The sequence below is a fragment of the Anabrus simplex genome, chromosome 1 (genome assembly GCF_040414725.1).
Source record: "Anabrus simplex isolate iqAnaSimp1 chromosome 1, ASM4041472v1, whole genome shotgun sequence".
Lineage (NCBI taxonomy): Eukaryota > Metazoa > Arthropoda > Insecta > Orthoptera > Tettigoniidae > Anabrus > Anabrus simplex.
The window spans coordinates 353,957,285-353,971,619 of record NC_090265.1 but is presented as its reverse complement, the minus strand read 5'-3'; the positions used below and the strand labels follow the sequence as shown (position 1 = coordinate 353,971,619).

The following is a 14,335-nucleotide window of genomic DNA, read 5'->3' as shown; positions in this document are numbered from 1 at the left end:
CTGTGTCGGTGCGACATAAAGCAAATAGCAAAAAATGTTTTCACAAACCAGTTGACCTTCGTCACTCGTTGATTACTGGCGATCGATGCTGTGTGACTGGTATGACTTCCTTTTGTAGGTTTGATTTTTCAGTCGGTTGATCGCAGTCGTTCGATCCAGTGTGATAGCCCCCTTAAGTTAATTATCTACCACTTTATGTAGAGATTGGTCCATGTCCTTTTGGGTTTCCATGTTTGTCCTTGTCTTCTATTTCTGTTGCTCCCTCTTTCCACACTGACCTGCCATTGTGTTTGCCCTACTATCTGTGTTCCTTTCTTATTCCCCTCTCTCTTTCTCTCTTAGTCTTGAAAAAGCTAATTTTCATATCATATTCATTGTACCTATTTTGAAGTTCTGAGATATTAGATTGCAGACTTTCAGCACAATATACCATCAAGACCAATTCATCGGCATAAGGCTGAACTGCTTACTACATTTTCACCTAACTGAATCCCTCCCTACCACATTATACCTTTCAGTAGATCCATGTAAATTATGAACAACAAAGGTGAAAGATTACAACCTTGTCTAACCCCTGTATGTATCTTAACCAAGAACTCATTCTACCTTCAATTCTTACTGCAGCCCAGTTTTCAACATAAATGTCTTTGATTGCTTGTAATAATCTACCCTTAATCCCATAATCCCCCAATACGGCTAATAGTCTTTCCTTCTGTACTCTTGTCATATGCCTTTTTTACATCTATGAAACAATATAACATTCTAGGATTATTTAATACAAATACGAGGTGTGTTCAAAAAAAGACCGAACTGTGGCTAGAAAAACTTTATTATGTAGCTTACATCATTTCACAGACTGTCCCCTGCACTATCAACAGCGTGTTGCCAACATTTCTTCCACTTTTGGAATACTTCCTGGAATGCACTTTCTTTGATGGCGCGAAGTTGCCACCACTCCACACAGGACATTGGGCATGCCATAACAATTTAGGGAGGAGCATTACACAGTGTTGCCACATTCCTGCAGTTCCTTTCTCTTTCCCTTCACTTCTGGCTAACTTGTTCGTCTGTTCAGACTGCTGTGTTCTGTTGTACATAACTCAGAAGTGAGAGGTTTGGCAACTCGAGCAACATGAGCCAGCTAGCATGCTTATCTCCATGACAACTGCAGTGGGTCTGCCCACTTTTCCATGGCAACCACTCCCTTCTCCCCACCACCCAGGCAGGCAGTAAACGGACCTCCCTCTAAGAACTGTCAGAACAGATCTTTCAATATTATGGCTGTAGTTGACATCACATCACCCCAAACCAGTGTAGTTTTATTAAAGGCAAAGTGACTATCAATGCAGTTACATGCCCTGTGCTTTCTGATGGAATGATACCATGAAAAACAGAGTACAGTTCATTTTTCCTGGATCTTGAAAAAGCATTCGATTGAGTGCCATACAATCTTATCTGGCATGCTCTTAGGATGCATGGACCACCAGAAGTTTTGCTATTCGATAGCTGCAGTCACTTAAGTGCGGCCAGTATCCAGTATTCGGGAGATTGTGGGTTTGAACCCCACTGTCGGCAGCCCTGAAGATGGTTTTCCGTGGTTTCCCATTTTCACACCAGGCAACTGCTGGGGCTGTACCTTAATTAAGGCCACGGCCGCTTCCTTCCCACTCCTAGCCCTTTCCTGTCCCATCGTCGCCAGAAGACCTACCTTTGTCGGTGCGACGTAAAGCCAATGGCAGAAGTTTGCTTAACGGACCCAGATTCTTTATCGTTATGTTATCAGTCCAGTCTGATGCACCGCAGGAACCTCCGCACCTTTTAACATCCAAGTTGTTCAGACGCCATGCCCTTGAAAAATGGTTTAGGCCGATATTGTGGTTGCCAGCAAAACTCGGCAAACAGCAGTTAATCCAATACTGGGAAACTTGCCTCAGTGAATATGGCTGGAGCTTGATCTGAAGGAGACAGTGTACTTGGGAGTGTTGAATGCAGAACGATGGTTCAGTTGACATTAAGGTCGTTGGTCTACCGAAAACCATTGATTTTTAGTATTTGAGATCAATCATTTGTTTGGATTGTACCACACTTCCAGATGCATGGAGTAAAATTTGGCATTGCGTGGATGAAGTGGTGCCAGGTCATGGGAGTCCTTTACGACCAGAAGACATCGTCATCGAAACAGGTATTCGGCCAAGTGGCCTGTTACAGTCTCATTCCATCGCTTAGCTGGGCGACTTCCTCTGGGCTGGTATCGTAAGATCTGCTTTGGGACTCTGTCCCTTTCCATTCTGTTGACATGGTCCTTTCAGTTCTTTCGGTATTTCCCTACGAATTTTAACATGTGTTCCACCTTCAGTTCTTTCCTCATCTCATTCCTCTTGTGGTCCCATCGCATATATCCTGCTGTACGTCTCATGAATCTCATCTCAGCAGCAGTGATTCAGGTTCATCTCTTTTTCCTGATGGTCCATGCATCACTTCCACACAAGAGAACGGGTCTGGCTAGTGTTCTGTAAAGTTGTAGTCCTGTGTTTCTCTGGACAATTGAGAGTTTCATGACTGAATTGATGGTACCCATGGTTTTATTAAATTTTGCTGTGCTGTTATCAGTACCAGTATTGCTGTCAAATGATAGTGAGTAGCCAAGGTAGTTGAAAGGGTTCATTTGTTCTGCTGGCTTATTATTCAGTATCATTGTAGAGGGAACGGGTTCTTTACCTTTGAAAATGAGTGTTCGGTTTTTCAGTTGATATTTCCATGATATATTCAGCAGCTATTCTATTACGATGGTAAACAGTACGTTGTAAGTCATCCTCTGAAGAGCAGGCAAATAGTACGTGATCATCAGCGTATAGCAGCATATCTAGTTGTAGGTGGTTATTTATGATATGCTACCATGGGGAAAGTGTCTCCAGTCTTTTATAAGAGTGTTCATGTAGCGGGATGGGGGTTGATAGGCCTCAGCACTTTACAGGCTATGAATCTCATGTTAGATTCGTATTGACGGTTGAACTTCTTACAAAATTGTACAATATTTTGATATCTTCCTAGTCAATACTATGCTATTTTACGTCCAGTTAAGGCGAAACTTTACACAGACGTAGACATGTTTCAACCCAGCATTGGGTCATCCTCAGTAAAACATATATAATGAATTATGTATATAATTTCCTTGCCATACGCTAATAATAATAATAATAATAATAATAATAATAATGAATTAAAAATATCGGACACACAAAATAAAATAAATTTTTTGTAAACGAGTACTTTTGGCCATACTACTATCTAGTTTTGTGTGTTCATGTAAGCAGCATCAGAACATACAGGCTTTATTATGAAAAATGAAATTGTATTAAGCAATATCGCCAGAACTGTAATGCGACAACTCGGCACTCTTTTATGCATTGGCTGTAGGAAAACCTAGCCCACACAGTTGTGTATGTCACCTTCAAAAACTTCTGGTATTAAGTGCGACGATGTATTTTCACAATTTACGTTCACCAACTAATTAGATTAATATGAATGTAATACATAAATACTTACTATTGGCATTACTGCTTCCTGCTATCTCGTCGGTGAGCTCTATCTTTAAATTTTTCCTGCACCGTGATGGTCAAGCGCTAAGTAAAAATGACTGAAGTACATGCTGCATGTCCTGCACAAGCACTGCAATCCAGTCTAGTGCTGAGACAACTTCAGATACGCTCAGACATAAATAAAACTTGAACCTGCACAACTGTGCTACACATTCTGAAAGGGATACTTGCAGTACATGTGACTATAAACATTTCTAGAGACAATTCTTCATTCTGTAGTATTAGTAGTAGTAGTGGTAGTACCGAGCTCGATAGCTGCAGTCGCTTAATTGCGGCCAGTATCCAGTATTCGGGAGATAGTAGGTTCGAACCCCACTGTCGGCAGCCCTGACAATGGTTTTCCGTGGTTTCCCATTTTCACACCAGGCAAATGCTGGGGCTGTACCTTAATTAAGGCCACGGCCGCTTCCTTCCAACTCCTAGCCTTTCCTTGTCCCATCGTCGCCATAAGACCTATCTGTGTCGGTGCGACGTAAAGCAACTAGCAAAAAAAATAGTAGTAGTAGTAGTAGTAGTAGTAGTAGTATAGGGATACTGGCAGGATTACTGATAGACTAGAACAATCCTGGCTTTCCAGGATGTCTGGTCACCCCAGTTTCTAGCATTTTCTCCATATTGTGTTATTTGGTGAACCTGATTGATAGATTTTACAGGTCCACCGAAACATATTCCTGATTTTTGGTAGATAATGGCTAAAATCTCTTCATGTTATTTGTGTATAGAATTGAGCTTGTGGCAAGGTTTAGTGCTGTTCCTTGAAGGTAATGAAAATGAACCAGATAGAAGTATTGGTTTGAAAGTGTAATCCAAAGCTAGTAATACAAAAGGAACTAGGAAAGTTTTGCAGTACGCGAAAACGGTTGGCTGGACGCCCCTTTTATGGTGAGGGATAAAAAGAGGGGTGAAAACCGGTCTAGGAGACAGCAAGGCCTGGCCTTCACACCAGTTGTTACCAAGCAGTATGATTGAAAGCAAGTTGTCATTGTGGTCTAAAGGTGAATATCGCGCAATTATCTGTTACAATTTTGTTTGTGGATGAACTGTTGACCAGTGCCTGCAGGAAATGACTCCTGTGCTGGGGAAAGACTGTCCACATCGGACAACAGTTCCAGAGTGGAAATTTTGGGGTTGAAGACGATCCTCGTTCTGGGCGACTGTCTGAATCAGTGACTGAGGAAAACATTGAAGCTGTGAGGAAAATGTTGCTGCAAGAGAGGCGGTTGACATATCGGCAGATAGAAGAGACCCTCCACATCCCTGCACCAGCTATTCATTCAGTTCTACACGACCATCTTCATGTTAGAAAGGTTTGTTCCCTTTGGGTGCCCCATTCAGTTTCAGAGGAACAAAGGGCACATCGAGAGAAATGGTGGCGAGAAATGCTAAAACAGTTTGAAAATGGGACTTCGTGTAACGTCAATAGCATCGTTACAGGTGACGAAACTTGGCTTTATTATTACGATGTCTCAACATCATCCCAGACAAGGTGTGGCTGTTTGAAATGAAGGTACTCCTGTGACTGTGCGAAAGTCAAGGTCAGTGAAGAAAAGGATGATTGCAGTATTCTTCACTAAATGGGGCATGCTGACTCAGGTTGTGCTAGAAACATAAAGGAGAGTTACTGCAAAGTGGTACAGTGAAACTTGGCTGCGTCAGGTCATCCAGGCTGTCAAGCAGCTCTGTCCAAGGTCACGGCTCAACACTTGGCTCTTGCATCACGACAGTGCTCCAGCACATCATGCTAATGTAACAATGGATTTTCTTGCCAGATCAGGGTTGACTGTGCTTGATCAACCCCCCATACAGTCCTGATCTTACCCCATGTGACTTCGCACTCTTCCCAGAAGTGAAGCTGAAGCTGAAAGGGCAGCGTTTTACATCCGACGAGGAGCTTTTGGCAGCGTGGGATCAAGAGTGTGAAAATGTTACCGAAGAAAAGTGGCAGAGTTGGTTCAGTGACTGGTTTCAACGTATGGAGAAGTGTGTGGTGGAAATTATCTTGAAAAAGTCTAAAGCGTTCACTCATTGCAAAACTTTCCTAGTGCCCTTTGTGTTAGAGCAATCATTTTTCTCATCCATTCTCCACTGCAGATCTCACATGCTGTGACTATATTATTTTATCTTAGCTTAAGGTATTCTCACACTTTCCTCTGGGGTGAATTTTGGATAATGTTGACATCTTTTACAAAAGCAGGGCTTTTTCATCGTACATTAATCGTAAGTTTTTCATTCCATATACTGCAAAAAATTATGCTTTGTCTAATCATATTATCATCCTACCTTTTTGTTTACTTTGTCTTTTGTAATATAATTATATATGTATTCATGATTTTTGTTTTGGTAATTTCAGGACTGGGGCAATGAAAAGTTGCAGAAAGCTCAGAAACAAGTAGATGATAACCCGTATGACTTGGAAGCATGGAGTCTTCTTATTCGTGAGGCTCAAACAAAATGGATTGCAGAAATGAGACCTCTGTTTGAGAAACTAGTTCTAACATTTCCCAGCGCTGGACGCTATTGGAAAATTTATATTGAGCAAGAGGTGTGTACAATTATTTTTTATTAAGTAACACGAATTTAGATTTATATATTAGAAGGAAAAAAAAGTAGGAATCCAAAATGTTGCCATTGATGCTTTCACAGACCGTACTTATAGATATGATAAGTTATAGGATTTTGGGCTTATGCCGTGTCAAGAAAATAAGTTGAAATACTTTACGTTTTGCAGAGAAATTTGCTCTGCGTCTTCAGAAGAAAATTTTGACTGTTCACGAGAAAGGCTTCTCAAGAATGAGGTTTGAATTTAGATGTAATAGGAGTGGAAGTGGTACGTTCATTCGTCACCAGATGGCTCACCGGACGTGGTACAGCGTTAGCGTTCGAAGTAGAAGTTGACGGAACCATCGGAATCGGTCCAAGAGGGAGTCACATATGAAAGTATGTCATAGACACAAGCCTGGAATGAAACATCTGGCGATGAGGAACGTACGAATGTGGACAACTCTGAAACGAAATAACAGTAGTGAAGGGACAGGGATGGGAACCACCTACGTAAATCCTTAATGGCTGGCAATCCCGTATTACTTAATTGATAGCCAGTGTTCCTGTTGAAATTGTTAGGATTTCTACGTATTTCCACAGCTTCCCATATAATCCTGGACCTGTAGTGTCTAGTGTGGGTAACATCTTGAGCATTTTGGAAAATGACATCATTACCCGACGGTAGAGTGTGCTCGGCTATTGCGGATTTTTCTGGCTGTTTGATATAAATATTTCGTTCATGTTCCTTGATACGAGTACCAATGGACTGGCATGTTTGGCCAATGTGTACCTTGCTGCAAGTACAGGGAATTTTGTATACTGCAGGATTAAAGGTGGGGACAATTTGTCCTTGGTTTTACCCAGACTGTGAGCAATTTGAGTGACAGATATTGTATTTACGGAGGACATTGGCAATTTGATCTGTGGTGTTGTGAATGTAAGGTAGGTAGGCAGTTCCCTTCACTACTTCCTTCTGTGAGCTTTGCTTGGTTGTTTCTCTGCGATGCAGGGCTCTATGAATCTGCAAATCGCTGTAATCATTACCCTTGAACATGACTTTTGAGTGTGTCCATCTCCACCTGGATATCTGATGGTTCACAAATTCGTCTCGCTCTTTTGGTGAGTGTCATGAGAATGCCTTATTTTTGTGCTGCATGAAGATATCGATTTGTGTGGGTAGACATACGATAGATGGTATGTCCTAAGGAGCCATCCAGTTTTTTTCTTCTAGAACATCCAAGAAAGGAAGACATCCGTCTGATTCCATCTTCATAGTGAATTTAATTGAAGGATTTTGCTGATATGTGTGGTTTAGAAATAGATGAAGTTTCTCAGGACCTTCTGTCCAGAACACAAATGTATCATCAACATACCTCCACCAAATCATCGGTTTGACGGGCATCGAAGCAATAGCCTCCTCAAAATGCTCTATAAAAATATTTTCCCACTACGGGCAAAAGTGGACTTCCCATAACCACTCCATTCGTCTGTTCGTAAAAATTCCCACCCCACGAGAAATACCTGGAAGTTATGCAGTGGTAAAATAGCTTAGTAATGTCCTCAGGGAACAGATGTTCAATGAGAGACATGACCAAGTCGATCAGCACTTTAGTGAACAAGGACTCCACATCGAAGCTCACCAAAGGTGCATTAGTTTGAAGGGTTATGGTTGACAATTTGTTGATGTAATACCAAGAGTCCCTAGCGTATGATTCAGTACCTCCAATGTGTAGCTGAAGCAATTTCCTCAGGTATGTAGCCAGAGCATACGAAGAACTAGGTAGGTCTGAGGGGAACATCATCTTTGTGGATCTTAGGAAGTTCATATAATCTAGGTGGGACTGTGTCCCCCGGGGACAGATGTTTACCCTCCTCTTTTGGAATTGAAGATTGCCTTAAGAGCTTCACGGTGGCATTGGTCACACGAGTGATAGGGTCATGTGAGCTCAGTCTGTAAACAGGCTCTGACTATATAGTTGAGATCTTATTCTTATATTCATCAGTGTCCATAACCCCTGTCGCATTACGCTTATCAGCTGAGAGAATGGTCAATTCAGAATCATCTCTCTAAGTTACTTCAGAGCTCTCCTCTCGCCTCTTGTTAAATTAGGTGCGGGTACAATAGCGGACCTTATGAGTCTTTACAATCACAAAGAATGGGTACCGTCCACCTAATCAATACTTTATTATATCTTGTTACTAAGCAGTACCGGTTTCGACCTTCACAGAGGTCATCCTCAGCTGGTCATAAGATCTAAAGTTAAAATATAATTTTAAAACATTACTAAATCTAATGAAGAATGTAACATGATGTGAGTGATAATATTAAAATATACAGTATATAAAATATACAATGATATGATGTCTCTTCTGGTTTAAAAACAAGGTCAATATTCTATGACATGTATATGTTACATAAAATTCTAGTGTACTGTTCGTGAGTAGTAGATAATTTGGTGAAATACAATTTCAACACGTAAAATGTTTTATGGCATTCTTGAGGTACACTTTGAAGTTCAGTTCATATTGGTGAATCGTTGTATACATTCATTGGTTTGTTTATACTAAACATTCTGGAACATTCTATGATATGGATGTAATAAAATTTATCAAATAATACATTAAAATAGGATAAAATGTTCACAGTATTATTGCGGTACACTTTGGAATTATATTAATTTTGTACGTTCACAGGCATGTTTGTACCAAGCATTCTAGAATATTCAACTATGTATATTGTTTTTCTTTTAAGTTTATATGATTAAGAATGTTGGATGATGAATATTAGAATATTATGGTGTGTCATTAGTTTTCTTGGTACTAATCTTGTTAAAAGATATTGAGTAGGTGCAGATGCTCCCTCTTTGTAGTTTTGTTGTTGGACATTGAGTAATATAATCCTGTTGACTGGTCGAATGTGTACAGTTAGGGAGCCCTAGACGTACACGGAGCAGTACACTCCTCTCAGAATGTGCAGGCAAATGGCGACAAAATTAATCGCTGAGAATCTTATTCATGAAAAAGTTAGTATTTGTTCTTCTCACTGGTAACATTAAAACGAATGTCCTTTTTTTTCCCATTTTTTTATTTGTGCATGTCCTTGCTATTCTTCTCCCTACTTCTGGGATTTTGTTGATTCTATTTCTCTGAGTGACTTTAAAAAGGAGTTTCGCTTCCATATGTCATCTCTGGTTTAACTGCCATCTTGTAATGTTTTAATTTTGTTTTGGTTGATAGACAGCTTTTATTGTGTTATTTATGTGCTTTTATCATTTTATTAGTTTTTTCTTGCCATGCAGATTTCTCGCCTAAGTTGTATAACTTTTCCTAGGTATTTAAATTGTTTTACTTTTTTTACTTTCCTGTTTGTTATTTACTGTTATGTAGTTTATTACTAGTGGTTCGGCTACCATATCTTTAGTGAACCAGACTGGATACCTGCGTTTATAGTACTTAGTTTTTGGAACACATTTAATAAAAATTGAATACTCATCATCATCATCATCAGCAGCAGCAGCAGCAGCCAATTCTATCATTACATGATGTGGCCTCTTTAAGTTTTGAAATTAGGTAGGTCTTTAACAGAACTCTCCAGGTAGAATGGTCTCGAGCAGTTCTCTGCCAGGTAGCACCAGCTATTCTGTTGATGTCTTTGTCCCATCTGTGTGGCGGTCTTCCTCTATGCCTTTGATGATCTCTTGGACTCCATTTTAACACTAGCTTCATCCATCTGTCATCTTCCCTTCGAGCAATATGTCCAGCCCATTGCCATTTTAATGTGGCTATTCTCTCAAGAATGTCATTAACTTTAGTGATTGATCTGATGTCATCTGCTCTCTTTTTATCTTTCCTTGTAAAACCCAGCATTGACCTTTCCATGCCTCTCTGCACTGTCCTAAGTTTCCCTTTCATAAATTCGTTCAGTGTCCAGGTCTCACAGCCGTAAGTCAGCACAGGTAGAATGCACTGATCATAAACTATTTTCTTCAGATTTACTGGCATATTTGATCTGAAGACAGTTGAGTTTCTTCCATATGCCTGCCATCCTAGCTTAATGCGTTGAAAAATTTCTGGTCTTATATCACCTTTCATATTCATCAACTGGCCCAGATAGATATATTCATTGACCTTCTCTAACGGCATGTTGTTGATGTTCACACTTCCTGCTGTGACCCACTTGTTGGACATGACTTTTGTTTTGGAAAGATTCATCTTCAAGCCGACTGACTCACATTCCATGGCAAGATCAGTAACTAATGTCTGGAGTTCGTCATTGTCGTTTGCCAATAATGCAATGTCATCAGCAAATCTCAAGTTGTTAAGCCTTCTGCCATTGATCCTTATACCCTTTCCTTCCCAATTTAACTTCGACATTGCCATCTCCAAAACAGCTGAAAATAGCTTTGGAGAGATTGGATCACCTTGTTTAACACCTCTTCCGATAGGGAATTCTGGAGTTACTTCACCGAAATGAACAAAGGCTGAAGAGGACTTGTAGATGTTGTTGAGAACTCTGATATAAGCCACCTCAACTTCCTGCTCATCCAAGGCTTGTAAGATAGCTGAATGCTGATTGAATCAAATGCCTTTTCAAAATCAACAAAGGCTATGCACAGAGGCATCTGGTATTCATTTGCTCTGCTAATCACTTCACGCGGAGCCAGAATGTGGTCCATTGTGCTAAAGCTGCTGTGGAATCCTGCTTGTTGAACCGGCTGGGCTGAGTCGAGGGTAAAGCTGATTCTGTGTAACAAGATCTTCATAAAAAGTTTGTACAAAACAGAGAGCAAGCTTATAGGGCGATAGTTTTGGATATTGTGTATACTTCTTTTTTTATGCAATAATACAATCTTTGCTTTATTCCATGATGCTGGGATTGAAGCATTGTGTAAACAAGAAGTGATGATTTTAGCCAAGTGGTTTACTGTTTCATCACCTGTAAGCTTTCGGAGTATCAACAGAAAGATCGTCATCACCGGCAACAGTTCCTTTCTTCATGTTGTCTATAGCATATCTGACTTCCTTCGGAACTTTAGTTACACTTTTTAGGTCAGGTGCTATAGAAATTTCCTTTGTTTTACTATACAGACTGCTATAAAAGTATCTGATAAAATTCAAAATCTCCTCCTTTTCAGTAATTCGACTGTTGTCTCCATCAGTTGCTCACGTTTAGCTGCCTTTAAACTTGTCTTGTTCTCTACACTTGTTCTTAAGGTTTCTTCATTGAACTTCTGTATATCAGCTTTCATTTCTCTTCTTAAAGTCTTACATAGCTCAGAATATTCTATTGTGTCCCGATCAGTTTGAATTTTCATTTCTCTTCTCCTCTGTAGGAAGTCTTTGGTTTTGTCACTGAATTTATTTGGTTGGTCATTATTCTTACATAAGCCACCTACTTCTTTTGCACTTACAACTAACATTTGTGGTAGGTCTTCTTCCTTTGTTACCTGAAACTTTCTTTGGATGACTTTTTGGAATTCTTCTTTGTTTTCTAAATTTTTGAGATTGATTACGTTTCTCTTCCTTTTTAAGAATATTTTTCTTTCATCTCTTCTATTGATTTCAATTCTTGCTCTTACAAGTCGGTGATCACTGCCAGTATTGAATTTGTTTAAAACTGAGACGTCTTTCACAGTATGAGGCGTATTTGACATAATAAAGTCTATCTCGTTTTTAACACTGAAGTTGGGGCTTCTCCATGTCCATTTTTGGTTAGGATGCTTTTTGAAGAACGTGTTCATTATTGGCATGTTGGTATATTCTGCAAATTGGACCAGTCTCTCACCTCGGTCATTCCTGTCATCAATCCCGTAGTTGCCCGCCACTGAGTCTCCAAGTTTATAGGTCTTGATTTATGACGAAGTTTATAGGTGCCGACTTTTGCATTAAAATCACCAATGATCAGTTCGAAATGACAATCTCTTCCTTTTTCACAGATTTTTTTTCAAGGCTCTCATAAAAGGACTCAACTTCTTCATCTGAATGGCTTGAAGTGGGAGCATAAACTTGTACAATCTGCACTTTGTAAGTTTTTGACACATTCAGAACCAATCGAGCTATTCTGCTGGATACTCCTTCTAGTACTGTTATCTTGTCAGTGATGTTCCTGTTTACTAGAAACCCAACTCCATTCAGTTTTCCTTCTGGCTCGCCACAGAAATAAAACAAATTTCCAGATTTTCAGAGAAGACAGTCTTCTTCTTTCCGGCGTATTTCACTTAGCTCAACAACACTCCAGTTGATCTTCCCAAGTTGTTCTTCAATCTCTTCTAGTCTGTCATTGCCTAGCAATGAACGACAGTTATAGCTACAGGCATTGAATACTTGAGGTTTCTTTGTAATAGATCTTAGTTTCTGAGACATCAAAGCGGCTCCCACCCGGAGATCCGATTGTGGGAATACCGTATTTTACCTTGACTTAAAGGGTGCGAAACTTAATCACCACGCCTGCTTCAATGACGGATTGGTGATCCTCACGCACTGATCGGCTCGCCGACCCAGTTTCCCGCTTGGGATGGGTACACAAACCTTCCACTGGGTTGCTCGGCTTAACAAGGGCACCTCTTGTAGGTTATGTGGTTGGAGTTGAAGTGAGAGAGGCTAGAGAACTCAAACTTGCGGAGTCCTTATGTTATTGTTGCTAGATGGAATAATACTTGTTGTAAAATACATCTACAGCTAGATTTACATATCACAATTCAGAATATCATACCAGTTTTCTTCCCTAAGCAGAGCATAAAGGTGTAAAAAATCTGCTTGTTTAAAATTAAATGAATTTTCACATCCGAATTTTACTTGTTTTATTTTCTGCATATTTGATAGAGGTTAACAAAGGAGGATGGTGTTGATCGGTGGGAATAAGTATCTCTGATTGTTCGTTCAGATCTATTGTATCTATATTTGAAAGCACAAGGTCATGGGTTCTTCCAATTTTATTATGTACATAATTAATTGATTTTAAGTTCAACAAGTGTAAAATCTGTAGGACATCTTTAACCTTGTTGCTACCTTGACATATCATAATTGTTGCCTATTATTTCAGGTAAACTAAAGTTACCCATTATATTAATGTTTGATGTAAATATACCTTTGATTTGAATTAGGCTTTTAAAGAAGAAACTATAGTTGTCAGGTCTGAATTTGGTGGAAAATAACCTACATAAATAATGTACCTTACATTGTTACTAAGGAATGAAATGCATAGTGAATCAGCATTTCCTTCAACTAGATTTATTCTTTCAGTGATGATACTATTCTTTACACCAGTCAACACCCCTCCACCTCTGCTCTTACTGGGGAGTTGTATATTTCTGTCCTGGTGATATACATGATACCTATCAACAAACACTTCTGAATCATAAATAGAATTATGGAACCATGTTTCAGATAATACAATAAGATCATAAGAATCACATTGTTATATAATGAGTTTGTCTTTGACCTGAGACCTCTTGACATTCTGGTAATACATATCATAGAGTGAGGTTAAAATGTAACCTTATTTAAATCACTTTTGCTTTGAATCCCAGTTATTTGTGAGCCATCTTTCCTCATGAAAAGTTTTCCGTTTCTGATCTAGAGGTATTTCACATTTTTGGAAATCTTGACTTCCTTAGCTTTTGAAAACAGTTTCCTTATTTATTTATCATATGATGAAAGGAGGAATATCAGCTATTTACAAAATATGTACAAAAATACATATACACACACTCTCAAGTTCGTAAGAATATTCACAATACTATGTCCAGTTGGTTAATCCACTCAACGGCTTCTTGTGTTAGGTTGTGGAGATCTTTTATTGAGCCTCTAAACGCTCTGAGGGGACATTCGAGCACTGTATGATCCATGGTTTGCTGTTCTTCACCGCAGTCGCAATGAGGAGAGGACTTCCATCCCCACTTGTTCAGTATTGCTCCGCATCTTCCCTGGCCAGTCCTTATCCTAATCAGTACACACACTGTCGTCGAGGTGAATGAAAACCTGCGGGTTGCTCCCAAGGAGTTTTAATTAAGTAATGATGTGTTGGGGAGTTTTGGCTCTGCCACTGATTGTTCCATGCATCTAGTATTTTGAAGTGATTGTCTTGCAGATTGATTGCTGTTTGCCACAATGGTTGTCTGGACTTTAATCGCTGCGGTAATAATACTGGACAGTCTGAACATATTGGTAACAGTGGGTTGTTTTCAATTTTCTTC

General features: G+C 39.6%; 1 protein-coding gene across 2 annotated transcripts in view; it reads left to right on the top strand.

Annotated features, from left to right (window-relative positions):
• su(f) (cleavage stimulation factor subunit su(f)) overlaps positions 1-14,335 on the top strand; it is a 455,931-nt gene that overhangs the window by 55,972 nt on the left and 385,624 nt on the right. For both annotated transcript variants that reach the window (XM_067142809.2, XM_067142802.2), the window contains exon 2: positions 5,950-6,141. In XM_067142809.2, coding sequence (XP_066998910.2) covers positions 5,950-6,141 — 192 coding nt within the window. The remainder of the gene's footprint in view (positions 1-5,949; positions 6,142-14,335) is intronic.